Source organism: Eurosta solidaginis, chromosome 5 (assembly GCF_040869045.1).
Source record: "Eurosta solidaginis isolate ZX-2024a chromosome 5, ASM4086904v1, whole genome shotgun sequence".
Lineage (NCBI taxonomy): Eukaryota > Metazoa > Arthropoda > Insecta > Diptera > Tephritidae > Eurosta > Eurosta solidaginis.
In genome coordinates this window covers 265,244,500-265,269,555 of record NC_090323.1, presented here as the reverse complement: position 1 = coordinate 265,269,555, position 25,056 = coordinate 265,244,500, and the positions used below count along the sequence as shown (strand labels likewise).

The window sequence follows — 25,056 nt, the reverse complement described above, 5'->3', positions numbered from 1 at the left end:
ATGTCTTGAAGGCCGAGAAGGGACATTAAAGTTGTTTACGTCGCTCAACAGAAATGAGTTAGAGACCGAACCATTTAGTAATTTAATCACAAATACAATTCCAAGCATTTCCCTACGACTAGCAAGGAAATCTCTTAAGGAGAAAAGTAAGAATTGTTTTTGGACTGATCCTAGCCGATCAATATGAACGTGGCGGGTTCCAAATTATTAAACCATATTCTTATATCGGCCTAACTAATGTAGTAAAATGAGCTTTAGCAACGTACGGGTCGCTGAATTCTTTATAACATCGCTTCGCAAACGTCAGAACACCTATAGCCTTATTAACTAACAGTTGCAGTAAACCAATCCAATTACCATGTTTCATCCCTTTTTTCGTATTTGGTTTGGAATTATGGTATTTTTTTCATTTTTCGTAATTTTCGATATCGAAAAAGTGGGCGTGGTCATAGTCGGATTTCGGCCATTTTGTATACCAAATACAAAGTGAGTTCAGATAAGTACGTGAACTGAGTTTAGTAAAGATATGTCGATTTTTGCTCAAGTTATCGTGTTAACGGCCGAGCGGAAGGACAGACGGTCGACTGTGTATAAAAAATGTTTGTTCGACTTATGGCATTAAAAGTATCTTAGACAAATTAAATGAAAAGGGCGGAGCCACGCCCATTTTGAAATTTTCTTTTATTTTTTGCATTTTGTTGCACAATATCATTACTGGAGTTGAATGTTGACATAATTTACTTATATACTGTAAAGATATTAAATTTTTTGTTAAAATTTGACTTTTTTTCTCCCAGATCATTTTGATATATAGAAGTCTATATCTATCTCGATTAGTTTATGCCGTTACGGATTACCGTTATGCGAACAAAGTTAATATACTCTGTGAGCTCTGCTCAGCAGAGTATAAAAAGACCTCATTTACCAAACTCCTGTGATATGGCGTGAACCGTCAGACCATCACTTTGGCTGTTATTTGTGTGGTAAGCATAACAGGAATAAACCGCAAAAATAACTCTAAGTGGATTTACTCCAGCCTACTGACTGCTACCTCCTCTACGTATAAAATTGGATCTTATCAAGCAATATGTAAAGGCCTTAGAGAAAAGTGGTGAATGTGCCAAATACATTTCTAAATCATTTCCAAAACTGAGTTCTGGCAAAGTGAATGCTGTGGTTTTCAATTGCCCACAGATAAGAAAACTAATTTGTGATCCAGAGTTAGGTAGCCGCATGAAAACACCAGAATAATTTGCATGGGACGAGTTCGATTGGGTTGTAAAAGAATTTTAGGAACAGGAAGCTACCTAGCTTCTCTTAGCATATAGACCAACTGATGCTACACTTTCAGCATCTGGGTGTAAACATGTGTATCAAGATGTACTTTCTCCACAGCCATCTGAACCGTTTTCCTGAACATTTAGGCGATCTCAGTGAAGAGCGGGGCGAGCGTTGTCACCTCCGCACTATGAAAGAACGTTATCAAAGACACTGGAACGCGCGTATGTTACCTGATTACTGCTGGAGCCTTAATGCAGAGTAGTGGTCCTGAATCAACGCATTAAAGAAAACCTCTTAAAAGAAAATTTAACTCACTATAATTTATAATAATAAAGTTTATTTATTAAAATTTTTATTATTAAACCTCTGGAAAACTAGAGCTGCTAACAGAAAAACGGCATCTACATTTGAAATTCGGGTAAAAAGTACTTTAACAATCATGCATAAAATCCCATGCAACAGAACCTGGCTCGACTGAAAAATTAATACATTTATGTTTTGAAATATTGCCCATTACTCATAAGAAACAGGGGAGTTCAGGATTTTGTGTAAATGGTATAGCATCATTGTATTGCAAACTTATGCAAACTACTTTCACGACACACTAACAAAATACAAGGCTTTGCATTTGCTAGGTCATTGCAAATACGCAACGTACTAAAGCGTGGTAAATTTTATCAACATTGAATAAACAAGTAAGGAAGTCTAAGTTCGGGTGACACCGAGCATTACATACGCAGCTGTACACTTGAAATGCTGTTGTTCTTTGTTTTGTGTGCTTAATAGTGTTACAAGGCTGCGCAATAATACATATACATATGGTTCTATTCTGAACTAAATTTCGTTTAAAAGAAGCAAAAAGGACACAGAGGCTAACACCAATGACCTCGAGCGGGTAATAATGCAGTTTTCCTTCAGATATGGAGATTTCTCTACTGTTTATTTTAAAATAAAGATATAAAAGAACAATAAAAATACGATTGGTACAAAACTATTTTTCGCTAAGATTTATTATTTTTGCCTACGACCCTTTTTAAAGTCATTTATATAAAAGTGGGCGTGGTCCTTAACCAATCTTATCCATTTTTACTAGAAATATTTCCTGCTATAAGGAAAATATGTGTACCCAATTTCATTACGATATGTTAATTTTTCTTCGAGTTATGGCTCCCGAAAAATTGAAAATGGCTTAGTTATAAAAGGGGCCGTGCCACGCCCATTTTTTTAAATTTGAAGTTTTTCCTATTTATTGTTATAAATCCACTTGGGAAATGAAATACCATTGATATAAAGCTCTTTTTTGCAAAGATATAGCTTATTTTATTCGTCCACGACCCTTTTAAAAATCTTTTATATAAAAGTGGGCGTGGTCCTTAACCGATTTCGTTAATTTTTCTTCAAGGCATTTCTTATAGTAAATAGGCAACCACTCTGCCGAATTGTGTTACGATAGGTTTAACGATTTTTGATTTATGATTAATAATATTTGTAAAGTTGGTTTTATCACAAATGGGCGATACCACGCCCATTTAAAATTTTTTTTTCAAATTTTTATCAAGAGTTTCAATATCAGTCCACACGTCAAATTTCAACATTCTAGCTGTATTATTTACTAAATAATCAGGTTTTTTGTATTTTCCTAAATGTTATATATATAAAAAGTGGGCGTGGTTATCATCCGATGTCGCTCATTTTCAATACCAATCTATTCTGGGTCCAGATAAGCTCGTGTACCAAATTTGGTGAAGATATCTCATTATTTATTTACAAGTTATCGTGTTAACGGACAGACGGACGGATGGACGGACATGGCTCAATCAAATTTTTTTTCGATACTGATGATTCTGTTATATGGAAGTCTATATCTATCTCGATTCCTTTATACCTGTACAACCAACCGTTATCCAATTAAAGTTATAATACCCTCTGTGCAAAGCACACTGAGCATAAAAATAGCCACTGTCAATACAAACAAACTGCAAAGAAAAAAATTAAAATGAAAAAAGTAATACACGAACCAAAGCTTATATTTACAATAGCAACGTTTCCAACATCGAATTCACGAAATTCTGAGTTCCCTTAAAATGTTTTATAGTTTTTTAAATGACATTTTTTAAGAGCCTTTCTTATTTTTTATTAATAGGGAGAATGGTCTCATAGAATAAAAAAAAAAAAACAATACAGAGTTTCTTTGTTGCATTATAGTTATTTTCTTTTTTCTTTTCTTTTTCAGAATGAACAGGTTGTGAACATCGTGAGTTTATTTAGTCGATTATAATTTTATTATTTTCTGTTGAATTTTTTAATTATATTATTTAGTTGTTATTTATAAATTGTCATATCTTTTGATTACTTATGTTTCAATAATTGTTTTTATTTTTTGTGTTGACAAGCATGGTTTTGTTCGTTAAAGTATACTTTTAGCATATCTGCACCTAGAGCTTTAACTGTTAAGATTAATTAAATCTCATGTTTCAAGCTGTAGTTTTATTTGATTTTATTTAACGTTTTAATTTTTCATATTGAATAAACTATAGCATATAACTTATTTAATAATTTGGGAAAAAGTTAAACAACGTGACATCAGGGCGGACAAGGCGACAGTTGTTTCGATTATACCTTGTAAATCTCTTCAAAGCCTTTTCTCCTGGGAGTGGGATTTGAATATTCATACAAGTGGCGAATGTTTGAAAAAAACGTTCCCAATAGTAAACAGCCTGGATCACCTGTGAAATCGCTGTCGACTACTTAAATCATTTGCTCAGTAGTGTTTTTCAAACCGTTTTGTAGACGACTGGTACATTGAATTATTTACATATTTTAAAATGTTTGATTAGCTGGCTGCTCATATTCTCTTTTATCCATTCTCTGGCAATTCGCAACAGCCGTTCTCCCAGAAATTATTTGAGAGGTAGATATGGCAATGGAGGAACAGAAAGATTTTTCACTTGTATGAATTCACAATGGGCCAGAGCATGGCTCAATTATATGGTTGGGTCATCTCATCAGCTGATTTTATTTTTGTCATTGCATGGTCGATGGGATTGTCAAAAGGAGATGGCAAACTCAAAAAAAAAAACCACACATTAGCAACATTTTCTTTTATATTTTCATTCCATTCCATTTGCATAACACCAACACGCAGATTTTGACAATCTGAACTAACATATTTCGTTTTTGTACAGATGAGCCAACCATATAGTTGAACCATGGGGCCAGAGAATGGATGAAGGGTTTTTTGTTTGCTCGCTGTAAATAATTTGCATTGCCCATTTGTGTTTCAAACCAACTTTTCTTTTAAATGTGTCTATAGAAAATCAGACTACATATTATTATTCATTTATAAAATATATTTAACAGAGAAAATATGAGCAATCAGTCAAGGAAACACTTTAAAATGTCCAGTCGTCTAGAAAAATGTTTGAAAAAAACTAATTTAAGTAATCGAACAGCGATTTAACAGGTGATCGAGGCTGCTTACTGTTTTGAACGTTTTCTTAAACATTCGCCACTTGTATGAATTAGAAATGCATGAATTTAAAAATGTCTCCTATCATAAAACATTTTCCTATCAAAAAATACCTGAAATATTGTGATGATTGAACAAATGCCTGAAGATTTAACTTAAATGTTCTGTGTTTCGGGAGCATGTCTCCACGGAAAGCTTTAAGTGTTAAGATTTATCAAATCTCATATTTTAACCTGCTTTGTCTCCACTGTAGTTTTATTTGAAGTTTTATTTTTTCAATTTTTGTTGTTATATCGGCCTACTGATTTGTAAGATCGCGAGTTAATACATCCCAGAGCACGGGGAAAAAGTGTCAATAAAATATGACACTATGGCTGCATTGCCATCAAACAAGTCCAATTTTCACATTCATTCTGCAACAGATGTCGCAGTGTTGTGAATATCAATTGGCAAGAACCAGAATAGAAGTAGGATTAATGACGACAAAAAAAAACCGCTGTGATGGCTGAATGGTATTAGCAGCGGCGCCTAAACGTTGCCGATGAAGGAATTTAGCAGTTCCTGAAATGGATTTATACAACGAGCTTTGGCAGTTGTCTAAATTTTTTCTTTCTTCTATTCTAATTTAATAATTTTTTCAATTGAGAAAAAATGTATCATAACAATAATAATGATAAAATAATTATTGTTAGGCCTTGAGCTCGATTCGAACCCGCGGTTTTATGTTTTCATATTGAAAAAACACAGTACACAGTAAAAATTTTTATAAAGCTTTTCACCCATAAAAAAATAACATTTTCGAATTAAACACATACATTTTCACATGTTCTTTAAAGCAAAAACATATGTATCTGAATATTCTATTTTGATACATTTTTTATTTCACTCTCTTTTGGCAATAAAAATCTTCAAAAATGTCATGTAATTTTTCGATAAGCAATTTTTAAATTCATGGATACATCTGTCATGACATATGAATTTTAGACTACCATACCTGAAATATTGTAATGATTGAACAAATGATTAAAGATTTGATTTAACTTAAATCTTCTGCGTTACAAGATTAAGGGCTTCATTCTGTATTGCGAACGATTCGCCTCCAAACGATTTCGTCTAGGCATTTCTCGATGGGTAGAAAAACGGGCTGGGGGTAAATCCAGCAAAAATGGAACTTGTCCTGTTGACAAGAAAAACAAAAATCTCCTTCTTTGACTTACCAAGGCTAAACGCCACAACAGTAAATCTTTCGTCTGAAACCAAATAATCTTCTGCTCCAAATTAAGCTGGAAACGGAACTTTCAGTTGAGATGAAAGAAAGCTCTGGCAGCAAACTACAAATGCAAAAGGGCTTTCGAGAGGAACTGGAGACTGTCACCGTATATCATTCATGGCATGTATAAGACAGTCATTCGACGACCGATACTAACGTATGGTACTCTTGTCTGGTGGAAGGAGCTAAACAAAAATAGCAATCAACATAGGGTTGGGAAGGTGCAAAGGGTAGCATGCCTGGGAATGTCAGCAGCGCACGTAAGGGATGGTTAAACGTAATTTTTCACTTAATCCCCTACAAGTGTTCGTGCAGGGACTGACCGCGAAAGGGGCTCAATGAATAAGGCATCCAACATGTGAAAATCAACGGCATACGGACACCCGACGATATTAGATAACATGACAAGGGAACAATTAAACGGAATCACAACCGACACCCACCATATCACGCGGTTTTTAAATTCCAGGTGCAGAACATAAGATATCTTTCAAGGCAGGAATGGGATGAAAGCCCAGACAGTGGTGTGGGCATTACAATCTACACAGAATGTTCGAAAATGGAACTGGAGCTGGAATAAACTCAAAACATCTGCAGGTAAGTCAATCGTACCGACTGACTCTGCCATAGAGGAAGCAGCCTGACTGCTCCAGGATAGTATGGATCCAGACATTAATGTTACGATCCTTGTCGATGCACTTTATGGCATTAGAATCGAGCGTGATAAATTTGGATACAGCGTTATTGAAGGGAATGAATTTGCAAATAAGATGGCAAGGAAAGGTTCCGAAATGAACATAACGTAGGCAGAAAGCTCCTGAAGAAAATCGAGGAATTTGAGATAAATGCAACGGACTTGCTGTATACCAACCGGGGTGATTACGAGGTCACAAGGTTTTTCTCTCCTACTTAAGTTCATCCGATGAATCAAGTGGTTCCCTGAAGACCACTAGGATCTAATCTGGTTGCACGAATATGCCGCCACCCGGCACTCATAATGGACAATAATGTCCCCAGTGGTAGTGTGAGAAATTCCCATGAACGCCCACTTAACTTTACCAAACCAAAATGCCAAAAGCACGAAAAAAGGTTTAAGTTCGTGCGTTCTCAAACTTTACGTCTAATTCATAAAAAATTTAAAAAGCTTACTTTCTAAAAAATACTTAGGCTGGGTTCGAGGTCGCCTAAATTTTAGGTAGCCAAATATTCCACTGCAACTTTCCAGCACTGCTATAATTTAGCATGTAACGGCGCATACTATTATTTAAATACAATTATTAATAATTAAGCAAATGTTATATTTTGTTATGTTCTTTTGATATTTGTGCATTGCAAACATTTAACGCTCGTGAAGTTCATTTTTATAACCATTAAATTAAATAAATGTAAGGCGCGATAACCTCCGAAGAGATCTAAGGCCGAGCTTCTCTTCCAATTTGCGTCGTGCAGAAATGCACTCGGAGCACTTGCCAAACACTGCCGAGGGGCGACCCCACTTAGAAAAAATTTCTTCTAATTCAAAAACCTTATTTCTAAAATTTTGATGTTGATTTGCCCGGGGTGTGCACCCAGGGCATACGGTGTGGTAGGCGGAGCACGCTACCATCACACCACGGTGGCCGCCATTATAGCCATTACTGTATGTAAAATTAAGTTGCTATAATCCTAATAACATTCGCCACTATCGTTCAAGAATGCAAACTTAACGGTAATATATTTTCATATTTTGATTATGCACTCAATTTTTTAGCTAAATTCGAGCTTTGCATTGTAAGAAGATTTTGGACATCAGTCAGTCGATCAACCACTGGCACATAAAGAGCATTAATAATTTAACTTACGCATATTTTTTTATTTTTCACGGCATTTCTAAAGCCCCTATTACTGACTTGACTTGGCGTAAACTTGGCAACTTAGCCACGATTATACTCCACTTGGCGCATACAATCTGGCATCATAATCAGCGTTAAAATTTATTTTTAAATAAATGTCAATTTGTATTTGTTATTTTAAATGAATATCAAAATGAAATGGAAACAAACAAATGGCATCTCAAAATGTAAACGTCACTTAGAAAATCAAAATTCAACAGACTTCTAAGTGAAGTTAAGTGTTGTTAAGTTTTGAGTAATCAGTAACATGCAATGTTCATTTAACAGAACTGTAAGTGACAGTTCTCAAGCCAAGTCAAGTCTATGCTAAGTATCAGTAATGGGCGCTTAATTGTTATGACGACAGAAGACGTTCGTGGCTCTGTTGGCTGACAATTATAAGATCAGTTTTTTTTTTTTTGAAGTTCCATATTGCTTTTGAGGATCGAAAACTTGGTAACATCTTGACGACAGTGAACAACCGTAGCTCTGTGGGTAGATGCTATTAAGCTTTCCTTAGGGAAACCAACCCCATTCCCTACAAGTAAAACATCTGCCAAAACTGTGCGAGCTCTTTTTATACCCAGCTGTGCTTGTACACAGGGTATTATAACTTTGATTGGATAACGGTTGGTTATACAGGTATAAAGGAATCGAGATAAATATAGGCTTCCATATATCAAAATCATCAGTATCGAAAAAAAATTTGATTGAGCCATGTCCGTCCGTCCGTCTGTCCGTTAACACGATAACTTGAGTAAATATTGAGATATCTCCACCAAATTTGGTATACGAGCTTATCTGGACCCAGAATAGATTGGTATTGAAAATGAGCGAAATATATAACATTTTGGAAAACACAAAAAACCTGATTATTTAGTAAATAATACATCTAGAATGTTGAAATTTGATGTGTGGACTGATACTGTGAGTCTTGATAAAAATTTGAAAACATTTTTTAAAATGGGCGTGGCACCGCCCACTTGTGATAAAATCAATTTTACAAATACTATTAATCATAAATCAAAAATCGTTACACCTATCGTAACAAAATTCGGCAGAGAGGTTGCCTTTACTATAAGGAATGCTTTGAGGAAAAATCGGCGAAATCGGTTAAGGAACGCGCCCACTTTTATATAAAAGATTTTTAAAAGGGTCGAGGACGAATAAAATAAGATATATCTTTGCAAAAAAGAGCTTTATATCAATGGTATTTCATTTCCCAAGTGTATTTATAACAATAAATAGGAAACGCTTGAAATTTTAAAAAATGGGCGTGGCACCGCCCCTTTTATGACTAAGCAGTTTTCTATGTTTCGGGAGCCATAACTCGAAGAAAAATTAGTTCAGAATATAACCATATGTATATGTATTATTGCGCAGCCTTGTACCACTATTAAGCACACAAAACAAACAACAACAGCATTTCAAGTGTACAGCTGGATATGTAATGTTCGGTTTCACCCGAACCTAGACTTCCTTACTGGTTACAGTTTAAATTGTTGGTTTTACGGAAAAAATAAGAAAATTTCAAAATGTATGCTGTCTATGCATGTTTCAGCAAGAGAAGGGGCCTCGGGCGATCGAAATGGTAACTGTCTAGGTAACAAAACAACATATGGTAGCGTTACAAAGGGAAAAAATTAAACGCCTTAATCGCGGGCGCTTGCTGGCTTATATTTATCAATACTGACCCAGAAACACAACAGGACGACCTTGAGAATGTAGAGGAATCGGAATCAAAAATAACCTTAGCATCAAAGTCAGAATCAGATTAGAAATAGGAATAATAATGCATTACGATTTAGATGATGATTCCTAGCGGTAAATGCTACAAGGTTTTCAAAAAAAAAAAAAAAAACCAATTTCAACGGATTGGATTGTTACATTTTTAACTTTGCCAAATCGTTAAATAAAATAGGGAATCTAACGGCGAAAAGCAAGTTTTTACGTATGTTTGTTTAATGGTGTGTTCAGTTTTTACTTATATTTAAGAATTCATGAGCTTAACACCAGCTTATAATAATTGAGTTTCAATTATTATGTTTTCTAAGAGAAACTGAAAAGAAAGAAACATTTACTGGCATTTTGCGATGGAACCATTTCGAGAACCGCCAACGTAATCATCATCAGGCAATTTTGTAATGTTATCAAAGGTTTCACCGGGATTCGAACCGTGAATCACATGGTGAAACTGCAGTTGCCTTAACCACTAGGCTATCTTGCTGGTATTTGTTTTCATGCTTAATTCAGTTTTTACTTCAAAAGTCGGATGCAAATTTGTTTTCCAAAAAATATTAAACTTGCAAAAATCTCGCATATACTAGCTAACCTAGCAAAAGCTTTTGGAGGATGTGTTTAAGATATCATCTGGAACCATTAATCCCAGCAACTGCCCGAATTCAAAAGTTTATCAAAAACATTGCTTTGTAATGATTTTTAAACGAAAATAAAAGTATTTTATTTTGTATAACAATTATACGCTCCACCCATATGATATGAACAATGAATCATTTTTGATAATGAATAAGACTGCGATATACATTCATTAACCTCAGTTGTTGATAAAAAAGTACGAAGAAATATTTATGTAACGATGCTTAAATTATTTGCGGTTCATATCAGCGTCCATAAATATCAGTAGAATTTGCAGCTGTTACCATAACCAGAATCCTGACATTAACGGCACCCGTAACTATAACCGCAATCGTGATCGGGTTCGTAATTGCAACCATAACCATAACCGTATTAGTCATCGAAGTCGCTGCCGCAACCAAAATCCTGACCGTAGATATATGTATAATAATAACCATTAAGGTGACAGTAGCTATTCCAGTTACTTTAGCGTTGTGCTACCAATAAAAATAACGGTGATGTAAACTTTAATTACTCAGAGAATCACTGCGTAGCGATGATGTAGTTTCGAATATCACTGAACTTGATCTCGTATAAATATTCCGGAGATCCAAGTAAACCGAGACCGAATCACCTTACTCTAGCTGTAGTTGCGAACATTATTGAACTCGAGCTTGCATAAATCTTCCGGAGATCCAAGTAAACGGACGCCAAAATACTTTGGCCTCGTTATTGCCAAACCTGAACACTCACACATGAAGTGACTCAATGACCTCATTAGCCTTCATGCAGCTGCTGCACCGCAGCTAACAGCTTTAGCTTGTGGTATACATCGGGAGCCCGCGATTTAGAGGTACTAAGACATTTTTTTAAATTCAGGACAGTATTTAGTTGTTCCATGTGCAAATTTTAAGCCGAATTTCAAAAGCAACGAATATCGATAATGATTTTTTGCCTGGGCCTGAGGAGACAATAAAAACATCAAACAAAAATGTATGTTTACATGAATCCGAAATCGTAAAGTTTTCGTGATGACACTGATGAAGGTTCATCTTCAAAAAGTCTTCCAACAATACCACCAACTCTGTACCAAAGTCCAGATTATTTAAACGACTTCGATATCGGTACCGTGAATAATGAGTTTTTGCGATCCGAAAAAGTCAACGAAATAGTTCGTCGAGGTTATCAAAAATGCCCTGTTATTTTTCCACGGGATTGTCATGACGAGGCATTTCCTACCTCGTTGTTAAACAGAATCTTGCCAAATGGAGGGAAAGTGGAGCGTGACTAGCAATGCTTTTTATTGCCTACCATGTCGTCTGTTAGGCACCAATACTTTAAATCGACCTAAAATTTGTCGTGCGGATATACGAAATTCTAGGTATGGAAGAAGCTATACGATAAATTTTATATAGAACTTTGGACACTATTTTATTTTTGGGTGAAAGAGGCCTATCTTTCAAAGGCGAAAGTATATATCTTGGTGAACGAAACAATGGACATTTTTTGGGAATCTAAGATCTCATAAGCCATTATGATCCGATACTTAGAGATCATTTGGTGAAAGTTGGGATCTCACAACAGCAGCACAAACGTTTAAAAGTTTACTATCTCTCCCCAGACATTCAGAACGAGTTTATAGAAATTTGTGCAAAGCACGTGAGGGAAACTATATTAGATCAAGGCAAGAAAGCCAAGTATTTTGCTATTATCGTTGATGCTACGCCTGATGCTAGTCACGTTGAACAGACTACGTTCATTTTGCGCTACCTCCATTTCAATTCGAAAGCAACAAATTTTATACAATTTCACGGTTTTTGGCTTTCGTGAATTATAACCAAAAAACTGGTCAGAAAATCGCTGATCTAATTTGCCATACTCTAAAAGATTGTCGTACACAAGGGTACGATAACGGCGCCAATATGAAAGGAGCTTACAACGGAGCACTACGTCACATTCTCGACAAAAACTCGAATGCTGATTACTCGCCTTGTGCAACCCACAGTCTCAATTTATGTGGTGTTGATGCTGCAGAATGTTGTACGGCTGCAATTACTTTCTTCGGAGTTGTACAAAAATGTTTTACTATTTTCAGCAGCACTCCACAACGATGGGACATCCTCAAAAAAATCTACCGAGCTCTCTTCATAGTCTTTCAGCCAAAAGCCAAGTTTGACTGCGCAAGCATACGGAGATGTTACCGGCATTCTCAAGTACATCAATAAGTTCGAATGTATCTTGCTGTCCTCAATTTGGTTCAAAATACTGACTACCATTAATGAAAAAAAGTTGGTCCTCCAAGCTAGAGACGCCACCATAGATGTTGAGGTCCGACATCTTGATGCCTTATTAGCTCATTTGAAATTGATCAGGAACCAATGGGAAACAATTTTAAACGAATGCAAAACAGTTGCTATTCAATTGAACATCTCTTCAAAGTTTCCGGACATTCGAAAGAGAAAACCCAAAAGACGTTTTGAAGATAATGGAAATGAGATGATTACGGATGATCCAGAGTCTGATTTTAAAAACAATACATTCTTGGTGATCGTCGGTTCGATAATCACTGACATTACTGAACAATTTGCAGCTATGAGAAATTTGAACGAGACGTTTTCCTTTTTGTGGCAATTTGAAGACATGGATGAAACTACGGTTCGGGCGAGTGCAGGAAAAATTGTCGAAAAATACAAGTCGGGCATTTCTCAAAGCTTAGTATGCGAAATAATTCACTTGAAACACATTTACGAAGCAACTTTCGATAAAGGTCTGTCACCATTGGAATTGCTAAATGCCATCTACATATGTTCAAAATCTGTATACGATTTTCCCCAATTTGTGTTGCTTTACGTATCTTTTGCACTATACCTGTCACTGTAGCTAGTGCAGAACGTTGCTTCAGCGTCCTTTCAAGAATCAAAAACTTTCATAGATCGTGTTCATCTCAAGAGCGAGTTTCAGGACTTGCCACGCTTGGTGTTGAATCCGTTTTGGCAAGACAGTTAAATTTTGATATTATTATAAAAATTTTGCAACGGAAAAAGCAAGTAAATCCACTCTTTGATATCCGAACTTTCTATATCGAATAATTAAAATTTATAATCATCATTAAATTAAACAGAAATGTATTAAAATGTTACCAAATAACTAGAACAGATTATTTGAAATAATATGTGGCTGTTAAAAGAGAATTTTATTTCTACGTTACAATAAAATAGTATAAATAATAAATATTCTGTGTTAATTTTATTGTCAGCTCTTAGTCCAAAAATCATTTAGATGATGTCGCAACATTTTTTTTTTATGTAATCCATCATTTTTTTATGCATCCCTCCAATTGTTATTAAGCCCAAAGTGAAACAAGCCATTGAAAAAACAAAAACGGATTTAAACAAAATAGATCCATCCCATTTAAATATAGGAAGGGTACAAAATAAAAATAATGGCACGATAATTATAAGCGCTAATACAGCAGGCGACAAGGATAAAATTAGAGATACGCTAACAGAAAAGTTGGATAAAAATGTGTTTAATATAGGTGAGCCAAAAGTGTATTTTCCTAGAGTTGTGGTAGCTAATATTAGTGCAGAGCATACCGAGAGCGAAATAGTTAGCCGGATCCTTACGCAGAATGATACACTGAGGGAAGCTAAAATGAAATGTATTACAATTAAACGCGCTAAAAAAGAAAATAGAGACAACATATTAATGCAGTTATAGAAATAGAGCATAAATATTATGAGGCCATCCTGAGACATAAGAAAATTAATGTTGGATGGGATCGCTGCCCAGTTTATGACGGTCAAACTGTAAAAAGGTGCTACAAATGTTTAGGGTTTAACCACATAGCTGCCAATTGCACTCTGAAACAGAGATGTAGTAAATATCTGGGAGAACATGGGGCAGAAAACTGCAAGGAGAGCATGCCCATTAATAAATGTGGTAATTGCGTAGATGCCAATAATCAGTTAGGTTTTAAGCTCAATATAGACCATAGCATAATGAGCCATGACTGCCCAGTTTATCAAAGGAAGCTTAAACTGGAAAGACAACGAGTTGGTTTTTAGCAACCAAGACGTACAGGCCCAGTAATAAATGTTTTTGATTTGAAATGTGTCTACTTGAATATTTGTAGTTTGTTAGCAAATAAAGCAGAGCTCGAAAAAATGATAGAAGAAGTGGATCCGGATATTGTTTTATGCTCAGAAACACGTATAACTTCAGATATTCTTGACTCTGAAATTAATATTGCACCGTATACATTAATTCGCTGCGACTCTCATAGTATACATACGGGAGGGGTCGTTTTATTACTGAAAAAGGAAATCAAGTACAAAGTCAGGTTTAATCGATCAATTGATAGAAATGTATGGTGTGCTATAGTAAAATTAAAGCAAGTGGACATTAAGTGGCAAATAGGTGTGTTGTACCATTCCCCAAGTTCTAGTGACACTGAATTTTTAAATCACGTAGAGAGTATTTTATCAGAAGTATTAGAATCAGGTACGAATTCCCTTCTAGTTGGAGATTTCAATATAAACTTAAATATTAACTCTTCGAGTAGCTACAAACTGAATGAAATTTGTGCACGTAGCGCAATGAAACAAAAAATAAATTTCAATACAAGAGTCGCGGAAACTTCTCAAACAAAAATAGATTAATTATATGCAAACGCTGATATACTGTCTTGTGTAAATCTTGAAGACCACAGAATATCCGATCACGAAACTATTTCATTTGCTATAAAAGTAAGTAATTCAAAGCCGTTACGAAGACTCATTTCATCAACATCCTGGGAGAATTATTCGGCCGATAACTTGACGACTCTACTGAGGAATTGCGATCTCAGTTTAATAAGAAGCATGAATATCAACGACATGGTCAACTATATAAATACTTGTTTACTAGATTGTATGGGAGTACTAACGTTTGAAAAAAACAGTACGGTAAAGTTAAGAAATAAATGGTATGACCAAGAATTGACAGAATTGAATAAACTAAAATACCGGTTGCACTCACAAACTAGAGAAACGGGTGACTATACCGAATATAACATGGTCGCGAAGTACTACAAAAAACTAATCAAATTTAAAAAGATTAAATACATGGAGAATAATATTGATATCAATTGTTCAGATAGCAGGCTAATGTGGAAGTATGTTAAGCATGCTGTAAAATTAACGGGGCCACAAGAAAAGATCTTGACGGTGATCGTAAAAGGGGTGACATATGATACACCTCGCGAAATTGCTGAAGCATTGAACTCCTTCTTTATAGATATGATTGTTGATATGAACAAGGAAATTGAAGTTGTTCAGAGTCAGAACGACTTCCAATTTACAACTAGGTCACGTTTAAAATTCGAAGAAATTACGGTAGAGGATGTTATACGTATAGCAAAAAGGTTCAAAAAAAAAACTGGGGGGAAAAATTTACTTTCAGAAGGCGTAATTAAAGATTCGGTATCGTACATGGGTTTCTTCTATGCAACCGCTATAAACAAATCCATGACTACTGGAATAGTGCCAGACATGTGGAAAATTTCGACAATAGTACCAATTAGGAAAGTAAAAGATTAAATAATGGCAGAAGAACTAAGGCCAATAAATACATTGCCGAACATTGAAAAAATTCTGGAAATTGTAATAAAAAATCAACTGCTTAATTACTTAGAAAATAATAAAATCCTTATAAATGAATAATCCGGTTTCCGAGAAAGGCACTCTTGCGAGAAGGCGTTAAATTACGTCATATCTAGCTGGAAGGAAGAGCTGAGCCTAAAAAAACATATAGTAGCAGTTTTCATTGACCTGAAAAGAGCGTTCGAAACAATTGATAGGAATATAATGCTCGATAAACTACAAAAAATTAGTATTAGGGAAAATGAATTGCAGTGGTTTAGAAGCTTCTTATCAGACCGGAAACAAAGAACAACCATCGAGTCAGTAGTCTCATCCGAGGCACAAGTTGACATAAGTTTACCACAAGGGTCGGTATTAGCACCAATCCTGTTCAACATTTACATAAACGATATATCATCAGCACTGAAATATAGTAAAGTCAGGTTGTTTGCAGATGATGCGCTACTTGAATTAATGAAACTGGCATTTCAATAGCAAGGAGCAAAATGCAAGAAGATTTGGACTCATTGTATAGATGGCTTTGCACTAATAAACTCAAGCTTAACGTTAACAAAACTAAGTTCATGGTTTTATCTAGGACGACCAATTTTGATCTAAAAATAATGAATACGAGAATTGAGGATGTCAAAATATTTAAGTACTTAGGGATCCTGATTGACAATAAACTGAGGTTTACAGATCATATTGTTTATATTGTTGCCAAAATGGGCAAAAAAATTGGATTTTGGAAGAGATCGTGTAAACTTATTAGTAGGAAATATAAGATGAAAGTTTATAGATCCATCATAGAACCGCACTTCTTATATTGCCCTACAATATTCTTTATTGCCAATGAAACACAAGTAGACAGGTTACAAATTATGCAAAACAAAGCTATGAGATTTATATTGAAAGTGAGGTAAAGTGCACTAAACTGGCTGAGCGTGAAACAGTTGATATTTTACCATAGTATGAAATTTTTATTTTATATCAAGCATGGTAAATTACCAGCCTACCTAAGTGAAAAACTTGTTTATGTGAATGAAACCCATTCTTACATAATCAGGGAAAATAATAATTTTAGATTACCTCTTCTCAAAACAGAAATGGACAAGCAAAATATATTTTACAAAGGCTTGAAATGTTTTAATGAACTACCTAATCATGTTAAAAATTATAAAAACTTAAACACCTTCAAAAAAAGTTTATTAGAATATTGCAAAACCCTTCCAATAAGATAAAATATTTTGTATCTGTATTTCATGTTACTGATCCTTGAACGTACACGGCAATCCAAATAGACACAGAGGAACCTTATGCATCAGGTCAAATACATATATTGCTCGCAATCAAATTAGGAAAGAATTCCTGAAGATATCGTCACAGACAAACAGTTGGAGTGTTCATGTGAATCACGTATATTCCTACAACAATGATATATTATAATTAATTATGTTTACATAAAAGCTGGTACAGGGAGGATTGGAAACACGTCCTTTCCAACCGTCCGATAAGAGTGGCTTATTCTGCTGAGCTGCTAGCTTTTGGGTTCACCGGAATCAAATGCATTCCGACAGCATAAATAATAAAACTATGTAATCATACGTCTTGGAGTAGGGCAGGATTGAGAACACGTCCTTCCAACCTCCCAATGATATGACTCCAAGACTCGCCCGTTGGGACCACCAGTTCCCGTGCTGATCGGAATCTCATGCATTCCGACACCCCAAACGCTAGAAATCCTATTATTATTAAAATTATTTATAATTTGTAATAATCTAAGTTTTAGGCTTAAAACGCCGTAATAATAAATAAATAATAATAATAACAATGATTCATGAATGAGACGTCATTAATTCAAGTTAATCAAATGTATTAGCGGATTTTTTATAGGGGGCCCGAAAATTGTTTAGTCCCGAGCCCGAATTTTCTCTCTACGGCCCTGGTCCTGTCCTTGCAACAGGCATTCTGTGAAGCCGAGGAATCCTAGCCTGAATTTCAGGGAAAGTAACGTCAACATACCCCGGCAGTGGTTTGGCCCATTTGTAGAAAAATATTCAAAGTAACACGCTATAAATGGGGGGAGGAGAAAATTTCCTCGGAATCATTGTCTTGCTCAGCGTATACATTCCGTAAAGTACCAGGTTGGGTACTGGCTGAAACCAATTTTTAGAGATTTAGACATCGACGTAAGGCCTCAAAACAGGTATTAACATTCGAAGTTATTTTTATTTTTACATCTCTACTTTCTTTTCATATTTGAATGATATGAATTTTTTCACTTCAAGAAGGCGAAAGGAACTTATAAATATATCGCACACCAAGATCAATAGGAAGCTTAGTAAAAATTTCGAAATTTTGTAGCTATACATAATCCCGAGTTACCCAATTCAACACCTACCGATCTGTGTACTTTACTAGTTATTGATTCTAAAAACTGAAAATTGCACACTGCAGGCCTGCCAAGACACCGCACTTAGAACTACCACGGGTTGTCTTATATTTCACCGAACATCATCTACACAGTGAAGCGAGTATACTTCCCATAAAGGAAAGAAATGAAATGCTGAACAAACAGTTTTTGTTGAATACCAAGAAACCTGTGTATCCCAACAGACATCAGATTGAAAAGCCGCGCCCCAGCAACTCGAGGAGTTATTTCGTGAGCACTGTGAAGAAATTCGGCACTCAAGAAGTCAGCCGTATGAAGAAAAGGAGCACAAAAAGGACCTCAGAGGCATCCACAAAAGGTCGTCAAATTACTATGCCAAAAAATGTTCTTCGAAGTCCCTTCTCAAAGACAAATACTTTAAACTCGCCGTCGAGGAAAGCAACCTCCCCAGGGAGACTAGCGTCACTCTAGTTGAAGTTCGATTTGGATACAGAAATAGGTTAATCTATTGTCCAGAATGAACCCCGACTTGCCAAATATATCTCTCGGCTGTAACGTGTCCCCACATGATACCAAACATCTTTTCAATTGCAATGTGGAAAAAAACGCATCTAACACCCATATCTCTTTTGACCAAACTTGTTGAAACTCAAAGTTTTTTCGAACTCCCGTTACATGATATTGATTATAATTTCTGAGTAATCCCATCTATTGGATGTGGCGAAGCACTGCTACAACAACAATAACAGCAACTAAAAAAATATATTGGCGCGTAGGAGGAATTTAAGCAGAAAATTGTAATTTTTATACTCAGAGTGCTTTGCACACAGAGTATATTAACTTTGATTGGGTAACGATTGGTTGTACAGGTATAAAGGAATCGATATAGATATAGACTTCCATATATCAAAATCATCAGCATCGAAAAAAAAATTTGATTGAGCCATGTCCGTCCGTCCGTCCGTTCGTCCGTCTGTCCGTCTGTCCGTTAACACGATAACTTGAGTAAATATTGAGATATCTTCACCAAATTTGGTACAAGAGCGAAATCGGATGATAACCACCCCCACTTTTTATATATATAACAATTTGGAAAACACGAAAAACCTGATTATTTAGTAAATAGTACACCTAGAATGTAATTTGAAATTTGACGTGTGGACTGATATTGAGACTTTATAAAAATTAAAAAAAAATTTTAAATGGGCGTGGTACCACCCTCTTGTGATAAAATCAATTTTTCAAATATTATTATTCAAAAATCGTACCCGCTGTTGCTCGCGCCCCACGGCGCCACCAACTCACACGGCTGCTCCCACTCATACATACAATCCGTAGTAGAGTCGGGAGCAATGCCGAGTATCAGCCCCTGCCCCCGTCGTCTCCCCCCTCTTTTCCGGCAGCAATTGTGTAGGTCAGGGAAACAGACTCTTTTAGTCCCTACCTCCCTTTGCACCGTTTGCCACACAGAATATATACGTTTGCGACATACGCCCAATGCAGCTCCTGCCATGGACGGTGCCACTTTCCTAGATGTTCTGGTCTCCGCGACGGCAACCCCCCGACGGGTTTCGTTGCGCCATGTTGCCAGGCCGCATACCCAAATACACCGGGTACCCCAGTGCCTACCCAAGGACGTCTAGTCCCAGGGCCTCAACAGCAATCGCGTTCTGGCCTTCCACAACCCAGGCGTAGTCACCCGTCACTTACTCCCAGTGTGACGACGTCTCCCCCTATGCACTTCAGAATTCTGCAGTTAAACTGTAATGGATTAACTGGGAAGATCATGGAGATAGCCGACTTCATGAAGCGGCATAAAATACGCATTTCTGCGATTCAAGAGACTAAACTCAGCAAGATCTGCATTGCAGACCTGTTCTGGGTATAATGTCCACAGAAAAGATCGCGAAAGCGGAAATGGAGGCGGCCTCGCGTTTATCATACACCACACTGTGCAATATCATATATTTGATCCCGACATCGACCGCAGGGACAGTGTCTTAGAACGTCAAGGATTATCTGTCCGGTCGGGCGATGCAAACCTAGAAATCAATAACATCTACATCCCTCCTGGCACCTGTTGCCCCAGTGGATACCGCCCTGATATCAGCGGCGTACTCACTGGAAAAAATCGCATTATCTTAGGCGATTTCAATGCCCATCACGATCTATGGCATTCAAACTTGCGGGTGGACAGTAGGGGTGAGATGTTAGCGGATCAAATAGAAGAAACGACGTTCTGCACAATAAACGGAGACGCCCCCACACGTATGGTAGGAAGCTGTCACAGTTCGCCGGATATTTCAATCGTGAGCGCAGAACTCGTAAACTGTGTCAACTGGCAGCCGATGGTAACATTGGCATTCGACCACCACTTCATCGTCGCAGAAAAACGCACTTTCATTTACTTTAAAAAAGGAAAGTGGGACGAATACAAATCATTTACAGACAACCGCTTTGCTGCCCTCCCTATCCCAACTGATGCAAGCCAAGGGGAGCGTGCTTTCCGCAAGATCATTGAATCCGCCTCGGCTCGTTTCATTCCCGCCGGTAGAATTCCCGAAATTCGGCCCACTTCCCGGCAGAGGCCGCAAGTTTGGCGAGAGAACGTGACCTTATAAGACAGCTCGATCCCGGCGACCCCAAAATAAGGGATATAAACCAACGCATCAGATTGCTTGTGGATGAACACAAGCGGGCGAAATGGGAGGATCACCTAAACGGTTGTAACCTCTCTGCCGGTGTAGGTAAACTTTGGTCCACTGTAAAGTCCCCTATCGAATCCGTCTAGGCACAATGACAAAGTTTCCATCGCCTTTGGCGACAAAGTGCTGTCGGATGCGAAAAAATGCGCGTGCGCTTTCTGCCGACAATATATAATGCATTCTACGGTCGACAAAAATAGACACGCACGTAAACATAAGTTCAGCGCGTCACCAATTACCATCACCGCCAAAGAGGTTGAGGATGCCATCGTTCATGCTAAACCATCCAAAGCAGTGGGCCCAGACGGCATAGCCATGCCGATGCTTAAAAGCCCAGGGAAAGAGGGTTTCAAATATTTAGCATATGTCTTCAACCTGTCTCTTTCCACCTTTGTCATACCCGAAAAATGGAAAATGGCCAAGGTGGTCCCGCTGCTAAAGCCTGGGAAACCAGCTAACATAGGTGAGTCATATCGCCCGATATCTCTCCTATCGCCAGTAGCCAATACGCTTGAAGCCATTTTGCTCCCCTACTTCAAAGCAAATTTGCAGCTAGCCTGTCATCAGCATGGCTTTGGAGAACTCCATAGCACCACCACCGCGCTAAATGCCATTAGCACCCAGATAAATTGTGGTTTAAATCAGAAGCCCCACCATAGAACAGTACTCGAAGCGCTAGACCTATCAAAAGCTTTTGATACGGTCAACCATGGCATGTTACTGCAAGACTTGAAAGGGTCTACCCTTCCCCCATGTCTTAAAAGGTGGACCGCAAATTATCTGGGTGGTCGGCAGGCATGGGTGCAATTCAGAAACGAAACATCAAAGCCAAGAAGAATTAAATAAGGGGTGCCAAAGGGTGGTGTCCTATCCCCACTTTTGTTTAATTTTTACATATCAAAACCACCTTCACCACCGGAAGGAGTTACTATCGTTTCTTACGCCGCTGACTGCACAATAATGGCCACAGGCCCGGGCCCAAAGATCGATGAGCTTTGCAACAAAATAAACGGCTACCTTCCCGATCTCTCCAGTTTTTTCGCCTCGCGAAACCTAGCATTATCGTCGACTAAATCATCCGCGACCCTATTTACAACCTGGACGTCCCAAATGTCAACCATTTTGAACATCCACGTCGATGGCACTACGCTACCGACTGTCCTACATCCCAAAATCTTGGGTGTGACGTTTGATCAGGATATACATGTTGGTGAGCACGCAGCCGCAATTGTTCCGAAAATCCAGAGCCGTAATAAAATCCTCAAATCCCTTGCTGGCAGTACTTGGGGAAAAGACAAAGAAACGCTCATTACCACATACAAAGCAATTGGCCAGCCGTTTGCGTGCTACGCGTCCCCTATACGGTCGCCAAGCCTAAAAACTACCCACTGGAAGAAGCTATAGGCCTGCCAAAATACTGCGCTCAGAACCGCCACGGGCTGTCTTCTTATGTCCCCAGAACACCATCTACATAATTAGGCGAGCATACTCCCCATCAGGGAGAGAAATGAGATACTAACCAAACAGTTCCTGTTGAATGCCCAGAAACCTGGGCATCCCAACAGACATCTGATTGATGAGCCAACACCGCCTAGGGACTTAAGGAGTCATCTCCGTAAGCATTTTGAGGAAATACGGCACCTGAGAACTCAGCCGTATGAAGCAAAAAAAAACACAAGCAGGTCCTTGGTGAATTCCACAAACAGGCGTCGGACCTTTATGCCGGGAATTGCTCGGTGAACCCAGTACTCAGGGAACAGTACCCAAAACTTGCGGAAGAGGAACGCATACTCCCCAGGGAAACGCGAGTCACTCTGGCTCAACTTCGTTCTGGATACTGTAACAGGTTAAACTCTTACATTTCCAGAATCAACCCCCACATATAAAATGTATGCCCCGCTTGCAACGTGTCCCCACATGACACCAACCATCTCTTTAATTGTAATGTGGAACCAACGCCTCTAACACCCCTTTCATTATGGTCCACCCGTGTTGAAACGGCAAGTTTCCTTGGACTCCCGTTAGAGGATATTGATGACAATTTGTGATCGGTCGCAGCTATTAGGTGGGGCGAAACATTGCTACAACAACAACAACAAAAACTTCAAATTTTAAAAAATGGGCGTGGCGCCGCCCCTTTTATGACTAAGCATGTTTCGGGAGCCATAACTCGAAGAAAAATTAACAGATCGTAATAAAATTTGGTACACAAATTTTCCCTATAGCAGGAAGTACTTCTAGTAAAAATGGACGGGATCGGTTAAAGACCACGGCAACTTAGATATAAAACAAGTTTAAAAGGTTCGTAGACTGGAATAATAAGCTATAACTTAAAATAGTTTTGAATCAATGATATTTCACTTATCAAGTTTTATTGTAAGAGGAAATGGGGAGACATTTTTTTAAACGGGTGGTGCCACGTGTTATGTAGAAAAGTAATTTATCTGAAATGAAATGTACAATTGAAGCTCACGCTGAGTATATAATGTTCGGTTACACCCGAACTTAGACACCTTTACTTGTTTGAGTTGATTGCTGTTTCGATCTACGTGATGGTCACCTGATGGCTTTTGAGTTTTTCGATTATCTGACTTCGACGCTACATAATATTTGTTATATAAACTTGAAAAATAGAAAAAGGTAAGAATAAGAAAATAAAGCGAATCACGCTCACATTTTAACTTAAGGAAAACATCTTCGAATAACGGAAAACCTACTTTTTTTCTTCGTTTTTTATGGCACGATCTCTTAAAAAAATACTTTAGTCCAATGTCCAGATATATCTCGATATTGTTTATATTAGTTACAGCCTTAATTTAACTACATAACTGTTATCTATCTATATATATAACAAGTAAGGAAGGCTAAGTTCGGGTGTAACCGAACATTACATACTCAGTTGAGAGCTATGGAGACAAAATAAGGAAAATCACCATGCAGGAAAATGAACCTAGGGTAACCCTGGAATGTGGTTGTATGACATGTGTATCAAATGGAAGGTATTAAAGAGTATTTTAAGAGAGAGTAGGCCATAGTTCTATGGATGGACGCCATTTAGGGATATCGCCATAAAGGTGGACCAGGGCTGACTCTAGAATGTGTTTGTACGATATGGGTATCAAATGAAAGCTGTTAATGAGTATTTTGAAAAGGAGTGATCCTTAGTTCCCTAGGTGGACGCCGTTTCGAGATATCGCCATAAAGGTGGACCAGGGGTGTCTCTAGTTGTACGATATGGGAATCAAATGAAAGGTGTTACTGAGCGTTTTAAGAGGGAGTGGGCATTAGGTCTATAGGTGGACGCCTTTTCGAAATGTCGCCATTAGGGTGGGCCAGGGGTGACTCTAGAATGTGTTTGTACGATATGGGTATCAAACGAAAGGTGTTACTGAGCATTTTAAGAGGGAGTGGGCATTAGGTCCATAGGTGGACGCCTTTTCGAGATATCGCCATTAGGTTGGGCCAGGGGTGACTCTGGAATGTGTTTGTACGATATTGGTATCAAATGAAAGGTGGTAATGAGTATTTTAAAAGGGAGTAATCCTTAGTTCTATAGGTGGACGCCTTTTCGAGATATCGCCATAAAGGTGGACCAAGGGTGACTATAGAATGTTTGTACGATATGGGTATCAAACGAAAGGTGTTACTGAGCATTTTAAGAGGGAGTGGGCACTAGGTCTATAGGTGGACGCCTTTTCGAGATATCGCCATTAGGGTGGGCCAGGGGTGACTCTAGAATGTTTGTACGATATGGGTATCAAACGAAAGGTGTTACTGAGCATTTTAAGAGAAAGTGGGCATTAGGTCTATAGGTGGGCGCCTTTTCGAGATATCGCCATTAGGGTGGGCCAGGGTTACTCTAGAATGTGTTTGTACGATGTGGGTATCAAATGAAAGGTGGTAATGAGTATTTTAAAAGGGAGTAATCCTCAGTTCTATAGGTGGACGTCTTTTCGAGATATCGCCATAAAGGTTGACCAAGGGTGACTCTAGAATGTTTGTACGATATGGGTATCAAACGAAAGGTGTTACTGAGCATTTTAAGAGGGAGTGGGCATTAGGTCTATAGGTGGACGCCTTTTCGAGATATCG

The 25,056-nt window shown here is 37.7% G+C and overlaps 1 protein-coding gene across 15 annotated transcripts in view; it reads left to right on the top strand.

Moving 5' to 3' along the window:
- Window positions 1-25,056, top strand: part of syd (JNK-interacting protein syd) — a 163,760-nt gene that overhangs the window by 80,820 nt on the left and 57,884 nt on the right. For 10 of the 15 annotated variants that reach the window (XR_010953793.1, XR_010953790.1, XM_067790313.1 and 7 more), the window contains exon 2: window positions 3,515-3,535. The exons of the other annotated variants lie outside the window; for them this stretch is intronic. Coding sequence is in view for 8 of the 10 variants with exons in the window: in XM_067790313.1 (XP_067646414.1) it covers window positions 3,515-3,535 (21 nt within the window). In the remaining 2 variants the exon portion in view is untranslated. The remainder of the gene's footprint in view (window positions 1-3,514; window positions 3,536-25,056) is intronic. 15 annotated transcript variants of the gene reach the window in all.